This window comes from Equus caballus, chromosome 28 (genome assembly GCF_041296265.1).
Source record: "Equus caballus isolate H_3958 breed thoroughbred chromosome 28, TB-T2T, whole genome shotgun sequence".
NCBI classification, from domain to species: Eukaryota; Metazoa; Chordata; class Mammalia; order Perissodactyla; family Equidae; genus Equus; species Equus caballus.
In genome coordinates, this window is record NC_091711.1 from 30593421 (window position 1) to 30615579 (window position 22159).

At 36.0% G+C, this 22159-nt stretch overlaps 1 protein-coding gene across 1 annotated transcript in view; it reads right to left on the reverse strand.

The window, feature by feature from the left end:
• Window positions 1–15255: 15255 nt before the first annotated feature.
• SLC5A8 (solute carrier family 5 member 8) overlaps window positions 15256–22159 on the reverse strand; it is a 65439-nt gene continuing 58535 nt past the window's right edge. Inside the window, exons 14-15 of the mRNA XM_001916081.6 lie at window positions 19111–19190; window positions 15256–18842 (exon numbers count right to left, since the gene is read on the reverse strand). Coding sequence (XP_001916116.4) covers window positions 18717–18842; window positions 19111–19190 — 206 coding nt within the window. The 3' untranslated portion in view covers window positions 15256–18716. The remainder of the gene's footprint in view (window positions 18843–19110; window positions 19191–22159) is intronic.

The window sequence follows — 22159 nt, forward strand, 5'->3', positions numbered from 1 at the left end:
TGCTATCAAAGTTAAGTTGTTAGTTTAAAATACGGTGTTAAATTTTTAATATATTATATGTAAGTAATCCTCATGGTAACCAAATGGGGAAAACCTCTAATAATTACGTGCACACACACACACAAAACATGATAAAGAAATAAAGAATACTGATACCAAAAGACATCAAAACAAAAAAAAAAAAGATGGCAAGATAAGTGAAGAGCAATGGATCTACAAAACAGACAGAAAACAGTTAACAAAATGACAATAGTAAGTCCCTATCTATCAATAATTACTTTTTAAACATAAATGGTTTAAATTTTCCAATCAATAAAAAGACATAGACTGGCTGAATGGATAAAAAAACAAGATCCAACAATATTCTGCCTATAAGAGGCACATTTAACTTTAAAGATACACACAGACTGAAAGTGAAGGGATGGAAAAAGATATTTCAGCAAATGGTAACCAAAAAAAAGAAGGGGAGCTATACTTATATCAGACAAAATAAACTTTACATTAAAAGTGGTAAAAAGAGACAAAGAAGGTCATTATGTAATGATAAAGGGATTCATCCATCAAGATATAACTAATTGTAAATATTTGTACTGAACATCAGAGCACCTAAAAATATAGAGCAAAAACTAACAAAGCTAAAAGGAGAAATAAACAAGAATACAATATTGTGAGGGACTTTAATACCCCACTCTCAAAAATGGATAGATCATCCAGACAGAGAGTCAATAAGGAAAAAGTGGATTTGAACAATGCTATAGACCAAATGGACCTAACAGGCATATACAGAACATTCTATTCAACAACAGCAGAATATACATTCCTCTCAAGTGCATATGAAGCATTTTCTGGGATAAACCATTGGTTAGGCCACAAAACAAGTCTGAGCAAATTCAATAAGATTGAAATAATACCACGTACCTTCTCATACCACGATGGTATGAAACTAGAAATGAATAACAAGAGGAAACTGAAAAATTTATGAATACAAGGAAATTAAGAAATACTCTCCTGAACAACCAATGGATCAAAGAGGAAATTTAAAAGCATATTGAAACAAAAATGGAAACACCAAATATCCAAACTTATGGGATACAGCAAAAGCAGTTTTAAGAAGAAAGTTACAGCAATAAACGCCTACATTAAGAAACAAGATCTCAAACAATGTAACTCTACACCTAAAGGAACTATAAAGAGAAGACCAAACTGAGCCCAGAACTAGCAGAAGGAAATAAATAATAAAGATTGGACAAGAAATAAATGAAATAGAGAGTAGGAAAATAATAGAAAAGATTAACAAACTAAGAGTAGATTCTTTAAAAGGAGAAACAAAATTGACAAACCTTTAGTTAGACTCACCAAAGAAAAAAGAGAAAGGAAACAAATCAACAAAATTATAAATGAAAAAGAAGACATTTCAATTGATACCACAAAAATACAAAAGATCATAAAAAGGCTACTATAAACAACTATACACCAACAAACTGGACAACTTGGAAGAAATGGAAAAATTCCTAGAAATGTGCAATCTGCCAAGACTTTATCAGGAAGAAATAGAAAATCAGAACAGACCAAGTACTAATAAGGAGGTTAAATCAGTAGTCAAATATCTCCCAAATATCTCCCAAAGTCAAATATAATAAAAGCTTAGGACCAGATGGTTTCACTGGTGAATTTTACCAAACATTTAACGAAGAATTAATGCCAACCTAATAAAATGCTTCTTAAAAATCTAAGAGGAGAGAAAACTCCCAAACTCATTTTATGAGGCCAGCATTACTCTGATACCAATGCCAGAAAAAAACACCACAAAAAAAGAAAACTACAGGCCAATATCCCTGATGAATATAGATGCAAAAATCCTCAATAAAATAATAGGAAATAAAAAATTCAGCAGCACATTAAAAAGATGATTCAGGGCTGGCCCAATGGCATAGTGGTTAAGTTCACACATTCTGCTTCAGCAGCCAGGGGTTTGCAGGTTCTGATCCCAGGTGTGGACCTAGCACTGCTCGTCAAGCCACACTATGGCAACGTCCCACATTAAATAGAGGAAGATTGGCACAGATGTTAGCTCAGTGACAATCTTCCACAAGCAAAAGAAGAGGAAGATTGGCAACAGATGGTAGCTCAGGGCCAATTTTACTCACAAAATAAAAGGGTCATTCACCATGATCAAGTGGGATTTATCTCTGGGATGAAAGGATGGTTCAACATACACAAATCAATAAATAAGATACATCACATTAATAGAATGAAAAAAATCATATAATCATCTCAATAGATGCAGAGAAAGCATTTGACAAAATTCAACATTCATTCATGATAAAAAATACTTGGACTGGCCTGGTGGTGTAGTGGTTGGGTTTGCATGCTCTGCTTTGGTGGTCCAGGGTTTGCAGGTTCAGATCCCAGGCACAGACCTACACACCACTCATCATGCCATTCTGTGGGTTTTGTATGTGGCATCCCACATACAAATTAGAGGAAGAGTGGCACAGATGTTAGCTCAGTGGCAATCTTCCTCAAGCAAAAAGAGGAAGATTGGCAACAGATGTTAGCTCAGGGCCAATCTTCTTCACACACACACACAGACAAGATCTTAACAAATTAGGTACAGAAGGAACACACCTCAACATAATAAAGGACATATATGACAAACCCACAGCTAACATCATACTCAATGGTGAAAGGTTAAAAGCTTTACCTCTAAGATCAAGAACAAGACAAGGGTGCCCACCATCACCACTCCTATTCAACATAGTGCTGGAAGTCCTAGCCAGAGCAATCAGGCAAGAAAAAGAAATTAAAGGCATCAGAATTGGAAAGGAAGAAGTAAAATGGTCTCTAGTTGCAGATGACATGATTTTATATATGGAAAATCCTGAAGACTCACTAAAAAACACCTTATCAATGAATTCAGTAAAGTTGAAGCTACAAAATTAACATAAAAAATCATTAGTGATTCTATATATTAACACAAATTATCTAAAAAAGAAAATGATCCCATTTATAATAGCATCAAAAATTAAATTCTTAGGAATAAATTTAACTAACAAAGGAGTTGAAAGATTTCTACACTGAAAACTATAGGACATTGATGAAAGAAATCAAACACAAAAATAAATGGACTGTAACAATCAGAGAGACAACTCTTGGCTGGCTACCACCCCCAGGGTACTGCACAGACAGCAGACTGAAGCACACTCTCAATTTTTCTGTGAAAGAGCCCTACTTGCTTGTCCAGGAGCTTTGACCTGAGGGGCAGGTTTCTGGTTTGACGTGCATGTAGGAGCCTACTGTGGTGCTCATAGAGAAAAGAGGCCAGTGGGTGTAATTTTTGTGCTCTCCCTCTGCCTCACTCCAGCTTGCTGGTATCTCCAAGAAAAGAACTTATACACTTGTCTGGCACCCTGATTTATGTGATTGCTGCCCAGGGGACACTTCTAGTTTGCCTGGCTCTAGTGGCCAGCAGGACTTACACTTGCGGTCCTACAGGACTGTATATATTTGCATACTTTAAAAGCCACTGCTGGGGCTGGCCAGGTGGCACAGTGGTTAAGTTTGCAAGTTCCACTTCTCAGTGGCCCAAGGTTGGCCAGTTCAGATCCCGGGTGTGGACATGGCACCACTTGGCACGCCATGCTGTGGTAGGTGTCCCACATATAAAGTAGAGGAAGATGGGCACGGATGTTAGCTCAGGGCCAGGCTTCCTCAGCAAAAAAAGGAGGACTGGCAGTAGTTAGCTCAGGGCTAATCTTCCTTAAAACAAACAAACAAACAAATAAAAGCCACTGCCTGAGGATCTGGCTTCCAATCATCCTGAATCCAGATTGACTGAGATCCTCCCCTTTAGGACAGAGAGAGGTTTTGGTACACTCCCAAATACTAAGCCACAAAGAATAAAGTAGGTTGCTTGGACAATCACAAAGGTTTAGGAGACATCCAAGAGCCAGGCAGTGGTGAATGATATGGTTTGTCTCCTATATGAGGCCACTCCTTCAAGACTGGAAGAGTTTGTTGTTTTATTTAATGCACAGACCCAACACAGAGAATCAGGGGTAATGAAAAAACAAAGGAATATGTTCCAAATGAAAGAATAAGATAAAAATCTCTGAAAAAGACCTTAATGAAATGGAGATGTCATTTATCTGATAAAGATTTCAAAATAACAGTCATAAAGACACTCACCTAGTTCAGAAAAACAATGCATGAACAAAGTGAAAATTCAATAAAGAGATAGTAAAGTACCAAATAGAAGTCACAGACCTGAAGAATACAAAAACTGAACTGAAAAATACAACACAAGTGTGCAATAGCAGACTGGATGAAGTGGAAGAAAGGATCAGTGAGCTCAAAGACAGGGCACTGGAACTCACCCAATCAGAGCAGAACAGAAAAAAGAATGAAAAGGAGTGCACATAGCTTAAGGGACTTACAGCATAACATCAAGCTGACCAACATTCACATCACAGGAGTCCCAGAAGGAGAAGAGAGAGAAAGGGGCAGAAAACTTACTTGAAGAAATAAAGGCTGAAAACTTCCCTAACGTGGGGAAGGATACAGACATCCAGACCCAGGAAGCCCAGAGAGTTCCAAATAAAGTGAACCCAAAGAGACCCATACCAAGAAACGTTGTAACTAAAATGTCAAAAGTTAAAGGCAAGGAGAGAATCTCAAAAGCAGCGAGAGAAAAATAACTTGTTACGTACAGGGGAGCCACCATTAGACTATCAGCAGATTTTTCAGCAGAAACTTTGCAGGACAGAAAGCAGTGGCACGATATAGTCAAAGTGCTGAACCAAAAAAACTCCCGACCAAGATACTCTACCTGGAAAAACTGTCCTTCAGAATTGAAGGAGAGATGAAGAGTTTTCTGGACAAGAAAGAGCTAAAGAAGTTCATCACCACTAGACTGGCCTTACAAGAAATGTTAAAGGGATTTCTTTAAGCAGAAATGGAAGGGTGCTAATTAGTAACAGGAAAACATATGAAAGCAAAAACCTCACTAGTAAAGGTAAGCATATAGTAAATTCAGAATAATCTAATGTTGTAAAATTGGTGAGTTAGTCACTTATAAAGCTAATGTGAAGGCTAAAAGACAAAAGTAGTAAAAATAGCTGTAGCTACAATAATTTCTTAAGAGATACACAAGATAAAAAGATGTAAAATATGACATCAAAAACAAAATGTGAGGGCTTGGGAGTGAAAATGTAGAGCTTTAGAATGTGGTCAAATTTAAGTCATTATCACTTGAAATAGGCTGTTGTAAATACAAATTGTTATATATGAGCCTCATGGTAACTACAGAGCAAAATCCTATAGTAGATACACAAAAGAGAAAGAGAAAGAAATCTAAGCATACCACTACATGGAATCATCAAATCACAAAGGAAGAAGCAAGTGAAGAAAGGATAAGAGGGACTACAAAATAGCCAGAACACAATTAACACAATACAATAAGTACATACCTTTCAATAATTACTTTAAATGTAAATAGACTAAATTCTTCAATCAAAACACAGAGTGGCTGAATGGATGAAAAACACAAGACCCATCTATATGCTGCCTACAAGAGACTCACTTCAGATGAAAGGACACACACAGACTGAAAGTAAAGGGATAGAAAAAGATAATTCATGCAAATGAAAATCAAAGGAAAGCGGTATAACTATGCTCAGACAAAACAGACTTTAAAACAAAGTCTGTAATAAGAGACAAAGAAGGGCATTACATAATGATAAAGGGACCAATAAAACAAGAGGATGTAACATTTGTCAATATTTATGATCCCAATGTAAGAGCACCTAAATATATAAAGCAAATATTGACAGACCTAAAGGGATAAATAGACAGCAATAGAATAATACCAGGGGACTTTAATCCCCGACTTTCATCAATGACCCAGGAAGACTTTCATCAATGGGTAGATCATCCAGACAGACCATCAATAAGGAAACATTGGCCTAAATGGCACATTAGACCAGATGGACTTAACTGACACTTAGAGAACAGTATATCCAAAAGCAGCAGAATACACATTCTTCTCAAGTGCACATGGAAGAGTCTCCAGGATAGATCACATATTAGCCTACAAAACAAGTTTTAACAAATTTAAGAAGATTGAAATCATATAAGTCCTCTTTTCCAACCACACTGGTATGAAACTAGAAATAAATTACAAGACAAAAAACTGAAGAATTCACAAATACGTGGAGATTAAATAACATGCAACTAAACCAGTGGGTCAAAGAAGACACAAATAAACAGAAAGATATTCTGTGCTCATGGATTGGAAGAATTAATATTGTTAAAATGGCCATATCACCCCAAATCAATCTACAGATTCAATGCAATCCCTATCAAAATTCCAATGGCATGTCTCACAGAAGTAAAATAAACGATCCTAAAATTTGTATGGAAACAAAAAAGATCTCAAATAGCCAAAGCAATCTTGAGAAAGAAAAACAAAGCTGGAGGCATCACACTTTCTGGTTTTAAACTATATTACAAAGCTATAGTAATCAAAACATTATGGTATTGGCATAAAAATAGACACATAGATAATGGAACAGAATAAAGAGTCCAGAAATAAACCCACACAAGCATGGTCAGTTAATTAACAACAAAGGATCCAAGAATATACAGTGGGGAAAGAAAAGTCTCTTTAATAAATAGTATTGGGAAAACTGGGCAGCCACATGTGAAAGAATGAAAATGGACCGCTCTTATACCATACACAAAAATTAACTCAAAATGGATTAAAGACTTGAATGAAAGACCTGAAACCATAAGACTCCTAGAAGAAAATATAGGCAGTGAGCTCCTTGACATTGGTCTTGGAGATGATTTTTTGGATTTGACACCTAAAGCAAGGCAACAAAACCAAAAATGAATAGGTGAGACTACATCAAACTGAAAAGCTTCTGCACAGCAAAGGAAATCATCAACAAAATGAAAAGGTAACCTACCAAGTGGGGAAAAAAGTATTTGCAAATCATATATCTGATGAGGGGTTAATATCCAAAATATATAAAGAGCTGATACAACTCAATAGCAAAAAAAAAAAAAAAAAATCTGATTAAGAAATAGGCAGAGGAACTGAATAGACATTTTTTCCCAAGAAGACATACAAGTGGCCAAGCGGCACATGAAAAGGTGCTCACCATCACTAATCATCAGAAAAATGCAAATCAAAACCCAAATGAGATATCACCTCACACTTGCTAGAATGGCTTTTATCAAAAAGACAAGAAATAACAAGTGTTGCCAAGGATATGGAGGAAAGGGAACACTTGAACATTGTTGGAGGGAATGTAAATTGGTGCAGCCACTATTGAAAACAGTATGGTTGTTCCTCAAAAAATTAAAAATAGAGCTACCACATGATCCATCAATTCTTCTTCTGGCTATTTATCTGAAGGAAATGAAAACACTACCTTAAAATATATCTGCACCTCCATGTTTATTGCAGCATTATTTACAATAGCCAAGACATGGAAGCAACCTGAGTGTCCAATGATGGATGAATGGATAAAGAAAACGTGGTATATGTATACAATGGAATATTATTCAACTAATATTATTATTATATTATTATATGTTAATTATTAATTATATAATTGTTATAATTATATTTTACTAATTATATTATTGGTTATATTATTCAATTGTTATTATAAAGAATGAAATCTTGCCATTTGTGACAACATGGATGGACCTTGAAGGTATTATGCTAAGTGAAATTAGTCAGATATTAAAAGACAAACACCATATGATCTCACTTATATAAGGCATAACAAAAACAAGACAAAACCAAAAACTGAACTCATAGATACAGAGAACAGATTAGCGATAGCCCAAGGCAGAGGGCAGGGGATGGGTAACATGGGTGAAGGTGGTCAAAAGTTACAAACTTCCAGTTATAAAATAAATAAGTCATGGGGATGTAATGGACAGCGTGGTGATTATAGTTAACAATATTGTATTTTGAAAGTTGCTAAGAAAGTAGATATTAAAAGTCCTCATCACAAGAAAAAAATGTATAACCATGCTTGGTGATGGATATTAACTAGACTTCTCGTGGTCATCATTTAGCAATACGTACAAATATAAAATCATTATGTAATATACCTGAAACTAATATGATGTTGCATATCAATTATATCTCAAAAAAGCTAAATAAGTAGTGATATAATGTACAACATGATGACTATAGTTAACACTGCTGTATGGCATATTTGAAAGTTTTTAAGAGAGTAAATCCTGAGTTCTTATCACAAGAAAAACCATTTTTTTTCTTTTTTTGTGTGTGTCTATATGAAATGATGGATATTAACTAAACTTACTGTGGTAATCATTTCACAATATATGTCAGTCAAATCATTATGCCGTATACCCTAAACTTATACAGTGCTGTATGTCAATTATATCTCAATAAAACTGGGAAAATAAAGAGTAAGATCAAGTGATTATTGGATGAATGCATGTGAAAGCAAACAATACAGCCAGCAAAATATCAGCATATGTTGGTAATGAACTCTGTTTCCCAGTGTTGATGGCAGAATATTCTAAATATCATGCATAATGAGTATGTCATAATTTGAGGATTTTCTAATCTAATCTAACAAATCTTCATAAGACTAGAATATTAGAAATACCCTACTTCAACACTATAATCTTCATTAAAATCTCAGCTATCTGGACCCTCTGGAAAGTAGTGATTCTCATTATAAAGCTATCCAAATAGTTAGCAAAAGGGGTTAATTTTGGAACTGGAAAATATTTTAGTTTAGCTGAATTTTTAAAATGGAAATCTTTCTAGAAATAAATTTCTATATAAATTTTCCATAAATACACTTTCCAGGGTTTCTTAAACTAAGGAATTGAAGCCCATTTATCCTTCCTTTGATGATTTACTATCATCACCATAAATACAGTCTAATGTACAGTAGATGCAGATTAAGAATATAGCAAATGTCCCTGCCAGGCAGCAGACCCTTCTGGATTCAAAGAGAAAGTCTGGTAAAAGTCATAACTCCACATCCTGGCCTTTAAAGCTGGCTACTCTACTTACACAATCTTCCCTCACCTCAGTGCCAACCTCCATGATTCCCAGGTCGGTCTCCTCACATCCCCCAGAAGAGCAGACTCCTGCATTCATTCCAAAACTTTATTTCTACTCTTCCTTCATGTACCACACTCCTGGTAAAACATAGTTCCCCTCTTCTTTGCCTATTTAGATCATCTCAAGCTTCAAGGTCTAGCTCAAATTCCAACTTTTCAATAAGTGCTTTGCCCACCAAGTCCTATCCACTAGGCTCCTCTCTCCCTAGAAGTCTCCTATTGCACAATCTGCCCCACTCACTCGGATTCTCTCCTTGTGTATGATTCCTCAACTAGTGTGTGCATATCTGTCTTATATCCTCACTTAGCTTGTGAATGGTAGAGGTCAAGAACCTCCACCTTCGGGGCTGGCCCCATGGCCGAGTGGTTAAGTTCGTGCACTCCGCTGCAGGCGGCCCAGTGTTTCTTTGGTTCAAATCCTGGGCGCGGACATGGCACTGCTCATCAAGCCACGCTGAGGCAGCGTCCCACATGCCACAACTAGAAGGACCCACAACGAAGAATATACAACTATGTACCGGGGGGCTTTGGGGAGAAAAAGGAAAAAATAAAATCTTTAAAAAAAAAAAAGAACCTCCACCTTCACTTTCCCCAATGCCTAACAGTGTATGATGCCTATGATGCCTACAGTCAAGTCCTTCCTAAAATAAATGAATCTAAAAGGGAGACACACTTTTGCTTATAGCATGCAAACAATTTAAACTCACTTTCCTGTAAATATATTTCAACATGAAAGAGCCAAGTATAAAACCTCAATTTCATATAGTCCTCTACTTTAGAGAAAGTTAAAGTCACTCAGATCTAACTACCAGCTATTGTTTTCCTAACAGAGACTTTGAGTACTTTCCCCAAATTACCCATTGATTGTCTGAATTTAAACACAAATTTTATAATATTTTCTACAAAAAGTTAAGGAAGGGCTGCTTAATGGTATTTCCATTACCTGAGTGGCTTTAAATATTTGAAGTATTCAGTTTGGATCCCATTAATCTCCTGGTAGGGAGGGGTAAATACTGAAGCTGTTATCAGTGGGACCCTATGCACAGATGCACTCAGCTTGCCTAGACGTTAGCCCTCAAGGAGGTAATCTTTAACTTTTGTTAATTCAGATCTCACTAATTAGGAAGTGTGATCCTTTGGAAGCGCTGAGATCAATATGCAAAGCACATACTGTGAACAAAATAGAGGAAATAATTCAAACCATTTTTAAAGGAATCATTTATATACAGTCATACTAATTATTAACTGTTTTTCCTACTAAAAATTATTATCATCTAGTCCATTAGTTCTCAAACTAACACTAGCATGCATTAGCATCACCTGGACCCTACCACCACCGTTTCTGCTTCAGTGGTTCTAAAGGGTACCTGAGAATTTCAATTTCTACAAGTACCCAGGTGGTGGTGATACTGCTGGCTGGGAACCACACATTGAAAACCACTGACCTACTCAATATTTTGCCATAATTTGAATTACTTTAATATACTCTACAATTCAAGCTGAACTTAATCAGTTTTATCTGATTGTATAATATTTTAGAGAATATCACCCTGGTGGAAAGGTAGGTGAGTAGCAAACTATAGCAGTTATCAGTTATCAGTCAATCATATCATTCAATACAAAGCATTGTCACTGCAGGTTCCTAGCTGAGCAGAGCACTGGGCATTTCTCAAAAGATTGGGTCAGGGCCACAGAAAGGTCCTTCACCTTGATCTGCGCTTTGTATCAACCCAGATCTGAGAATAAGTCCTCCTAACTCCAACCCCCATCAGCTACATCAACATGTACAATAGAGCAAAAATATTAAGATTACGGGCTTTGGAGTTAGACAAAACTAAGTTCAGATCCAAGATGTATAATCTTGGACAAATGATTTAACTTCTCTAAAATGCAATTACCTAGTGAAGTGGATACCACAGTACACTGCTGAGATCCTTCAGGGAAGAACTTTTTCCCTCAGCCATTGGGAGTGCTATTGGCAGACAGCCTTCATGTCTAAGCCCCTTCTAGATTGTCTCATTGCAGAGGATCACCTGGTCCAAGACCACGCCCCTTCCTGTGACAGTCCACATCAATGACTTATTGATGCAAGAATATGAAAGCCTGGCTGTTTTGGCCCAACTCAGGGTAACTCTGAAGGGCTCCCCTCACTCCAGAGTCTCTGTGGGGAGACTGTCCTTGGATCTGCATTGTGGCTCAGTCACCACTTCTGCCAAACCTGCTTCTGTCATCTTCCTTCCACAGATGTTGATCCTAAAGGTACCTTTTAATAAACCTTAAGCAAATTCAACTCCATCTCAGACTTTGCTACCCAGGAAAGCAAGCCTGTGGCATTTAAAAACAAACAAGCAAAAAGGTGGCTGAAAACTCTAAGTGGGAGGAATTGTATGGATGCATTCATTTAACAAATATTTATTGTGCCACACTCTGTTCTAGATGCTAAGAATATAGCAGTGAACACAGACGACTAAGTTTAAGAGATCATGAAAAGCATTAAGAGGTTGAAATCCATTTTTAGCTACAGTATTGATTGACTACTTGCTATAAAATGAGAATAGTATTTCTTCCTCCCATCACCACTCCCCTAACTGCCTCATTTTTTTTTTAACTGTCTAAGCTTATAACATTCATGTCCTGTTCTGAAACCATAAAATCCTTGATTGTCAGTCTAAGTACATCTCAGCCTGTTTGAGCCCAATTCCCATATACGTTTCCTTCTTTACCTCCATTCTGCCCTTGGGAGCTTAGAAATCATTATACTGCTCTTCCACTACACTAGGTCATAGAAAATTGTAAGGCTATTAAAAGTCCTATTCACCTGGACACCTGATGCATCAGTTTCTGCTTCTGTACCCATGAAGCATGGTAAATTCTAATGCCCAAATGCTGTACACCTGCCCAGATGCACCACTCAGCTGAGTATTTACTGGGGTCTTATGGCTCTGAGCTCTAACCAAGAGATGGGACACAGGTTTTATTGGTTTTCAAATCCCTATGGATTTGCTGCTGCCATCCAGGGCTCAGCACGTAGAGTAGGACACGAATATATTCACGTCCTCAGAGACTCAGGAATATATTAACTCTCCTCACTTCCCTCTAATCCTCCCAGCATGGAGAACCCACTTCTACTCTAGGGGTTCAAGAACCTAGCTCTTACCTTCCAAGATATTTTATCCTTGTCAACCTGAGAGCTAAACTTTTGACATTCAGCAGCCAAAAATAAATCCCTCTTCTCTCTGGTATTTGCTGAAGCATCACTTTTCTGAGCAATAAACATCAAAGTCCTGATTAGTTGAATGTGAAGAAAGTCAAGGAGGCAATCGAATGATCCAGGGAGCGGGGGAGATCATTGGTTAAATTTTCACCGCTGTACTTTCCTCTGAATCTCATCACAGGGCTCTCTTCTCTGCTTGATCACTTCCCCTGTAGACAGCCTCATTGAGCCAGCCATTTGCCTCGCCAACAGCGTGTAAACCAAGGTATTCCTTAACTCTCTCCTACCACTTTTTTGCAGTCTTGCCTTTGCCTAGTATCCTGTCTTCCACCTAGTGTTAAATAATAATGCTGTGCATGGCCTCAACAGAAAGGCAAATCCATGTATTTATCTCTCTCCTGTCTCTTCACTTATCTCCTTTTTTTTCTACACCTACCTCCATGATTGGCCATACCTCCAAAAACTGGCACTGTATTTGTACGTCTTATTTGCTGAAACATCATGTTTCCTACTTTGCATTAAGTGTGTGAATAGCAGGCTTTATGTTTCTCTACTTCAAAATCACATTATATTTTACTTCCATTTAGATTTCAAATGACTTTTCTCTGTAACTCAAATATTTGCAATTAAAAGAAAAATCTCCAACCCAGAATGGAAGAAAATGTTTGCTATATATATATATATTGCATATATTCCATAGATATATATATCGCGTATATATAGTATGTATATAGCATATATATATGGCATATATATATTATATAAATACACACATATAAAGGGAATTATATCTTGACTATACAAGGAACTCTTACAACTCAATAATAAACAGACAAATAAACTAATTAAAAATGGAAAAAGGGTCCGAATAGATATGACTCCAAAGAAGACGTACAAATGCCCAATAAACATAAAATGATATTCAATATCATTAGCTGCCAGGGAAATGCAAACCAAAACCACGATAAGATACCACTTCACACCCACTAGAATGGCTATAATAAGAAATACAGGGGCTGGCCCCATGGCCGAGTGGTTAAGTTCGTGCACTCCGCTGCAGGCGGCCCAGTGTTTTGTTGGTTCGAATCCTGGGCGCGGACATGGCACTGCTCATCAAACCACGCTGAGGCAGCGTCCCACATGCCACAACTAGAAGGACCCACAACTAAGAATATACAGCTATGTGCCTAGGACTAAAGGGGTTGGGAGAAATGCGGGAGTGATTGCTAATGGGTGTGGGGTTTCTTTCGGGGCTGATGAAAATGTTCTAAGATTGTGGTTGCAGAACTCTGTGAATATAAAAACCATTGAGTTGCACATTTTAAATGAGTTAAGTGTATCGTATGTGAATTATATCTCAATAAAGCTATTATATAAAAACAGAAGACTCTCCATGTACCTCAGCATTCATGTGTTCACTTTATATCCTATTTTGCATGTTGCTTTGAAATTACATGCGACAAATATCTCCTTGCGCCTTCACAGCCTAGGATTAAGCAAATTAAAATAATAACGACAGAACTTCTGACAACTTGTGGTTCATATTGATATAGATGAGGGCCCCTTTTCCTATAAACCCACAGAAATTCTGAATAAAATGTCACAAAATAAAAATTTTTATATAGAGTCAAACTTGTAAGAATGAAAAGGGAAACACCAGTCCCAACATTAAAATGAAAATCAAAACCATAACAATGGTACCAACAGATGTTGAATAATCTATGGAGGTGTACAACCTGATGAGTTCTTATGTCCTCATGGGAACAAAGATGAGGTTTCTGCCCACAGAATGTGGAGAAGTTAGAACTCTGTTCCAAATATCACCAAAAGTCTGAAGACTCGAAGAAATGGCCCACTAGTTAAAAGGGAATTTTAGAGAAAGTTTGCCTCTATCCAAGTCTTCAGATGGAAAACAAACAAAGCTGAGGTAACGAGCCTAAATTCTGTGCCATGCACAGGCAGGTATAGGATGACATTGAAACTGTGAACATAAGAGAGAAGCCCAACCTGAGATAATGATGTAAAACTGGCTGAGCGCCATTGAAACAACTAGGGCACAACAAAAGCTAATTTAACACTTCTTCGTAGAGGCTGTCACTAACCAGAGCCCAGAGAACTTTCACTAGACAAAATACAACCCCTACTGAAGATAAACTGCCAGTTAAAATGATCAACTACATAAGGAAAGAAACCACCAAGAAGGAAAGTAACCAAATGAACAAGTAGAAGAATTAGCACACCAAGAATTTCAGATAAGATAGCAATATGAAAAAGTAGTAAATATTGTTAAAATTATTAAAAAGATTAAAAGAATGACTGGGAATCATAATGAAAGAATCCAATACTAGCGAAAAAAGAGTAGAAAAAATTTTTAAAGCATGTCCAACTCTAGAAATGAAAAATATAAAGTCAATGAAATGGAAAATTCAATGGATAGGTTAAGTAGCAGATTAGAAACAGCTGAAAAGAAAATGAAAGGAAATATCTCTCTGTTTATATTTATGTGATGCATCCTGCAAATGCATCCTGAAATTTTTAAATATAAAAACGTGGAAAATATGAACTAGATTAGGAGACGGACAATAGGATAAAAAGGTACAACAGTCATCTAATAGGAGTTAAAGAGTACAGAAGAGAGAAAATGGTAGGGAGGAATAGTCAAAGAGATAATGGCTAAGAAATTTCCTGTAGTAAAGATGTTACTTTCTATTTTCAAATACAGTGTTTATTACTTAAAATATAAAATATTCTTCAGTGACAAAAGTTCTGCATGTTTACTTGCCTACACTTTTAAAATCTATATATAGTATATAGGAAGAGTGCTTTATGTGGTAAATAGAGTGAAAATAATTCTGTAAAAGCTTATAAATGAATTATATTCAATTTGACATTAATTCCCCAAAACAGACAACTGCAAAGACATTTGTAGAGAGTTTAATCAGCAAGTTGGAAAATCAGAAATGCAACCATTGTACATTATAATGTTCAGTTCCTTCAGGTTTTTTCCACAAACAATGGACATACAACTTAAACGTAAAAGCAAATTTTACAATGACCAAATTATATAATGAATTTTTAGTAACAATGATCACGTATTCATTTGATTCTATATCAACAATCATTATTGGAAAACACTCAGAATTTCCTAAAAGATCAACACAGAGAGCCACTTCCCTGATCTCAACCCCATCTCTGCGCCTTGTATCTACATCATGGATACTCAGTTGTTAATAATGAACTGGACTTCCCGGGGTTTTCACAAATAAAACAAAATTATGAAATCTTCGTATTCATACATTTACTATTTCCTCATCCTAATGTGTGTTAATGTTGGAAATCATGTTGTGAAACAACACTTTTTTAAGAGTTTTTTTCAAAATTATTCACCATTTTATAGTCCTTAATATTTTCAAAATGCTATGAAAACATATCATCATTATTCCAAATCATAGCATTCCATATGCTAGTGATAATCTCACCCTCATTTGTAGATGAGAATGATCAGAGAGAGGAGTCAAGGTAATGTCTCTAAAGTAACACAACCAGGGTATGTGAATTCAGGAAAATCAAGATCGCAACTTTAGCCTCTAGGGCAGGATTTCTCAAACTCAACACTAGTGATATCTGGGGCAGGATCATTTTTTGCTGTGGCGGAGAGGGGCAGCCCTGTGCATCACAGGATGTTTAGCAGCGTCCCTGAATTCTATCCACTAGATGTCAGTAGCACCTCCTCACCAGCTGTGACAACCAAAAATGTACCAGATATTTCCAGATGTTCCTGAGGTGCAAAATTGCCCCACTGAGAACCACTGGTCTAGAGAGAAAATGACTGTATAAGCAACTAAATAGGTGAATATACATTTATACTGTTTTACATCCTACATATAAAATTTTCATTTCTCTATGTAGTGAATATGATTGGTACATAGCTTTCTTTAAGTAAAGTTTATATTCTCTCTGTTAGAATAATCCTGCTGATTCCTAAATACATTTTAATATATCTATGGCACCTATTTTTTAAAAAATAAAATATTTCCACATGATTACATTGCAAATTAACTGCTCATCATTTTTTAAAACTAGCAAATGACCTTTGTTTCAAATTTTGATTCCCAATCATATGGAAATTTTAAGTAACACTGAGTTAATAAAGTGCTACTTGACATTTTATACTCACATTATTTCTGTGAGGTAGGTAGGTGTTTAGTGTTACGTTCCATCGTTAGAGGAGATTAAGGATAAATTCAACGTCATACAACTTGTCAGTGGCAAAACAAAAACAGACAACTTGTGTGGCTTTTCCTTCTCATTAGAGTTGTTGTGACTCAAAATAAGAATATCAGATTATTTAATTTACAATAGATTAATCTTTTACCTCTATTTGGTTTTACCCAAAGATTTAGATAAGATATATGATTTTTAATAATTAACAATAATGTTACTTTGATTTCTTAAGAATTCCATCTGGCACTCTTACCTGTTTATAAAAGTAAAATACTGACAGTTCCTAATGTCACAAAGATATATTTTATTAAAAGAAAGTGGACAAGAATGGAAGTATCATATCTCTCATTAAGAATACATTGCATAACCCCCGGGCAGTCAGACAAGAGAAAAAGTTATTTAAATAACCTGATTTTGATTACTAAAATTGAAGCATTCTACACACAAGTGCATTTAGAATTACTAAATAAATAACAATAGTTCAAATCACACATGCATAAAATAGGATTATACCTTCCTATTCATTAAAAAATTGGAGAAAGATTTACAAAGTTTAACGTATGCTTACAAATATATTGATTAAAAAAATAACATCTATACACATACAAAATATATGACTACATTGTTAATATAATGTTATATAAATCTCTTTGCTTATATAAATGCTATTCCTATTCTTTTTAATTTTTTACTGTTTTCAATTGGAAACGTCTAAATGGATAGAGCATGCTTACCCAAATATTACAAAATAAGCAAAAAATTTTTTAATTACAAAATAGTTAATGTACCTAAATATTTCTCACATTATTTTAAAACATTGTAAAACCAAACAAACTTCTAAACAGTATATAATGTGGGTACTGCAGAAAAAAATAAGTTACTGATGAAAGCTTGTAACCAAACTCTTAGCTAGAAATACAGCAAAATAAACAAAATAAACTTTGGGACTACTACTTGAAATTTTAATACATAGAACAAAGCATATATTCAGTAACTCCAAAACATTAAAGAAAAATGGTAGTGTTTGCCTGCGTAATTTAGCTCTCTAACTGGGTGAATATACTAGAATTCAAGACTTCTAAGCACACGTACCTTTAAATTTAATAGATTGCAAATTAGCTGACATTTAAAAATTCAGCATGATAGCATTCATTGTCTTCATCTAACTCCATGGAGCTTAACCACTCTCAATCATGTAAATGTTCTTGGATCACCAAATCCATAAGCACCTATGTTGAAAGTACCTTAGTCAGTATCAGGCTCATGGGAGTTTATAATTTATAGGCTGGGACTTAGTGAACCAGGATCTGGAGTAGCATGATTCATATTGGTGTGTCAAGACATATGCAAGCCCAAGGCAATAGAGTAAACAAGAAATTAGTAAATTAAAGCAAAGGTAAACTGCACAATAAAACAAAAGTTGATGGGTCAGAAACTAGGAAAGCAGATAAGAACCAGAGTCTCAGAAAGGCAATATAAGCAGCCAATGGCCAGGAAGTTCTAGATAATAAGCAAAAAGGCATGAGAAAAGAAGCATAGCACAAAGAAGCACCTTGATCCTTGGGTCCATCTTCTGTCCCAAACAGAATGCTTCTTGATTACCACTTTCCTGAGACAGATTTGGTTCCAAGGTTAATATGCGCCCTGGGCAGAGAGGGGTCAATGAGAAGAGAAGATATAGACAACACAGACTTGTCACCCCATTGCTCCCTAAGAACAGAGTATGTAGTAGGAGGAAGAAAAGCTCTTTTCAATATCAGTTATGATTATGGCAAATCCCAAAACTTATACGCTAGCACCAAATGCATGGAAAGAATTTTTAGTAATGCCCAAATTGAAGAATCTGCTTTTGACCATCAAGGATGAGTGTATTTGTGTGTATTAGCCTTTCAGTACATATGCAGTCATAACTCTCATAACTACAGCTTCATTGAAATAAAAGAGAGATCGAGGGAAATGCTGATGCTGAAACTCCTAACTCCAGAGTAGCATCAGTTAATGAGTGTAGTATGTGAAGAAACTCACTTTAACAAAAATTTATCCCCAAAACACTCATGATAGACAACAACAACAAAAAATCTAAACCTGATCCAATTATCTTAGAAAATATATAAAATTGGGACACTGTTTAAGATCATTTAGTATCAAAGCTGCTTCACAAACGAGTCCCTTTGATCTTGCCACTTTGATCTGTGAAGTTCAGTTCAACATGGTTGAAGGCAGGATTATCAGTTCCACCATCTTCTACTGGATGAGATTTATAGCTTAAAATATGCTTCTTCTAAAAGAAAATGTTAAAAAGGTGATTAGAAAAAAAACCTTTCATTCATTCAATTCTAAATAATTGTTACTACTGCTTTTCTTTCTCAAAATCAGCTTCGTAGTCTACTGGGGAAGAGAGGACACAACAGAAGCAGGTCATCAAAGAGTAGGGCCAATACCTTCCTTGTTCATCAGAGTTCAAAAGAGAGTCTGGGGATTAACTAGTTTTCTAATCTGATGATAAAAGAACAGTCTTACTACTTTAAGAAAAAAGAAAGCCAACTTACCTTCTTAAAAACATCAAAATTGGATAAAAAGTCCTCTTTGGTTAGTAGGAATCTGTGGTCTATGTTCTGTTTTCTTCCTCCTGAAAAACATATACATTATTTACATTGTTAAAAAGATATCTCTAACTACCTAGTGACAGTCCACCAGACAGGCATTTAACTTGTGCACAGTGAAGTCTACGCATTCATAAAACACAAAGAGAAAGGGAATTTTCTACATAGACTTAGTTCCCCATTTCCCTTCCCTCAGTCAGGCTCAGATTCTGCAAGCCTCTCACTGTGATAAATAGGAGTCTAATGTTTAAAGATAAATGAGATGGCTCTTAAATGCAAACCAAATCCCTCATCTGGTGCTCAGCGAAAGAGTCACCTGGCCCAGTGCTGATAGGAAAACTGATTTAAAAGCATCCTTCATGATCTACCAATAAAATATCAAACCATCTGCCTCTGCTTCAGACAGTCGAGTTGCCTTTCCTCAATTTGGTGGCTATGAATATAGATGTGTGTGAAGAAATGCAGGAAATCCGAAATTGTGGAATACGTTATTTAAATGAAAATCAGTACAATGACTCGTGTTTGATCCAATTCCTCTTCCCTAAAGAGGAATTATAAAAGATTTTATAAAAACATATTCTCTGGTTTGGTATTTTATTTGTAGATCAAAGAAGATTCTTTTAAAACCATGTGTCTCGAAGAGCAGTTCTCAAAATACCTCCATCCAAATCACCTAGGAGATGTACTTAAAATGCAGATTCCTGGACTCCAATCTGGACTGACCTAATTAGAACCTCTGGGGTGGGGCCACTGAATTCTGATTTTTACCAAATTTCTGAAGCTCTTTAATGTTTGAGAACCACTACTTTAGTAAAATGCTAGACTTTTAATTATGGGGGCCTAAGCTCTTCTGGAGATGGAATCAACTTGAAATTAATTCATTCAACATTGTTGAGTGCCTACCATGTGCTAGGGACTCTACAAGGTCCTAGAGAGACAGAGATGAGTAAAACAATCATTGCATTCATAGCTCATGGTCTACTCAGGGAATCATTTACCCCACTTTACTGATGAAGAGACAATTCACTATGCACAGTACATAGTTAGGTGAAGTTGAAAGGCCGACCCAGTCTGTTTGGCCTGAATTCTTCCAGACTCCTAGTATCCTAGAGTAGATTTTTAAATATATTTGCCAAGGAGCATCAGGATTTTATGTTTCTAAATTTTTTTTTTAAGGTGCTCACTGCTGCTGTAGAATGGGAATAAGTCATTTATGAAGTTAATGAAGTTGCAGTGTATTTTATCAATGGATGCCGGCTCCTCTGGGTAGAGCATTACTTTTTAAAACAAAAGGTATAGTTTTTATAGTTATCAGAATCAAAGCATTTAAGGGAAAAAATGAATATGGAAAGGAAGTACTCTGATATCTCATTTTCTTAAAGAAAAAACCCGGGTTGAATAAGGACTAAAGGTCAAATAGTACAAGGAGATTGGTTAGGTGTATTCCAGATCTGAACAGTTGGGTTACTGGTGAGAGAAGTGTAAAACATGTTTTAAAATATATCAAAACAGACAAGAGAATAGACCTACTGTGCTGGTAATTTCATTTATGAGAAAAAGCAAGGTCCTTTTTGAAAAGAAAGAGAAAAATTGAAAACAACTGTTTGACAGGTAACAAATAGCTACAGACTTTATTACAAATGTATAATAACTATACATTGTAATATATAATAAATATATTATAATCAATATCATTACTTATATAATTATATTAATGTCACCACTAATTATTAATATAATTTATTAATTCTAAATACAAGTGTTACAGAAGTTGGAAAGACAGTGCTATCCAGGTGCCAAAAAACAATGACTGATGATAGAACTCCTTAAAGTGTCACAGTGCTGGTAACTTTGTAGCACAAAGCAAGCGAAGACATCAGACATACTTGGACAAAGCGCAGGATTTCTAACTGGTTATTACACTTTTGATAAAGAGAGCAGTGGAGCTGCCTTCCCCTAGTGTGGTTGCTATGGATGTACAGGAGTGAGGGAATGCAGGAAATTAGGGAACCAGGCACTTCTCACCAACTCCACACTATTACTCTGGTTTGAGCCACCATGATCGTTCACCTGGATTTCTGCAACAGCCTCCTACCTGCCTTCCTTCCCTTACAGACTATTCTCAAAACAACTGGATCAGAATGCTCCTTTGAGAATTACTGGAAAAGTAATTGAAAAAATATCCCATGTAGTAGACCTAAAAAACACAGAGATGGAAAACAGGAAAGAAAAGATAAGAAAATTAGAACTGTCCAAGACTCAAACATTTGACTAACAGAAGTTTCCAGAAAGAGAAAACAGAAAATGACCAGAAATTACAAAAGAAATAATATAGGAAAATGCCCTAGAATGGAAGGATATGGGTCTTCAGATTGAAAGGACCCTACTGAGGGTCTAGGGCAAGGCAGTCATGGTGAAATGGGTCACATGCAAAGGGTCAGCAGGTAGCATGGCATTGGCATTCTCAGCAGCAACACAGTAAGGCAGAAGAAAATTAAGACATCCTCTCAAAAACAAGAAAGTTATTTTCAACCTAGGATTCCCAACTCAAATTACCAATAAAGTATAACAGAGAATTAAAAGACATTTTTTTCAGACACACAATGTTTCCAAAATCTCTCTCTTGTCCACCCTTTCTCAAGAACGTGCTATAGGCTGTGCTCCATTCAACAAAGGGAGTAAACAAGAACTAGGATTAATGGGATGCAGACAGCAGGAAATCCAACCCAGGAAGGAGGCCAAGGGAATTCACAGAACAAGGACAAAATGAAGTGCTGGGACAAGAGTTCTATAGTAATCCCAGAGAGCAGTCTATACTACATGTATTATCAGTTTGATTTTTTAAAAAGTTTATGAACATCTGAAAAAAGCCTTCCCACACGTTTAAATATAAAGATTATGATTATTATTCCTCACATGTGTATATTTCCTTACCGTTTACAAAAAGTCAGCACAGGGCAATGAAAAGATCATGACACAGGGGTGTTGTAATAAT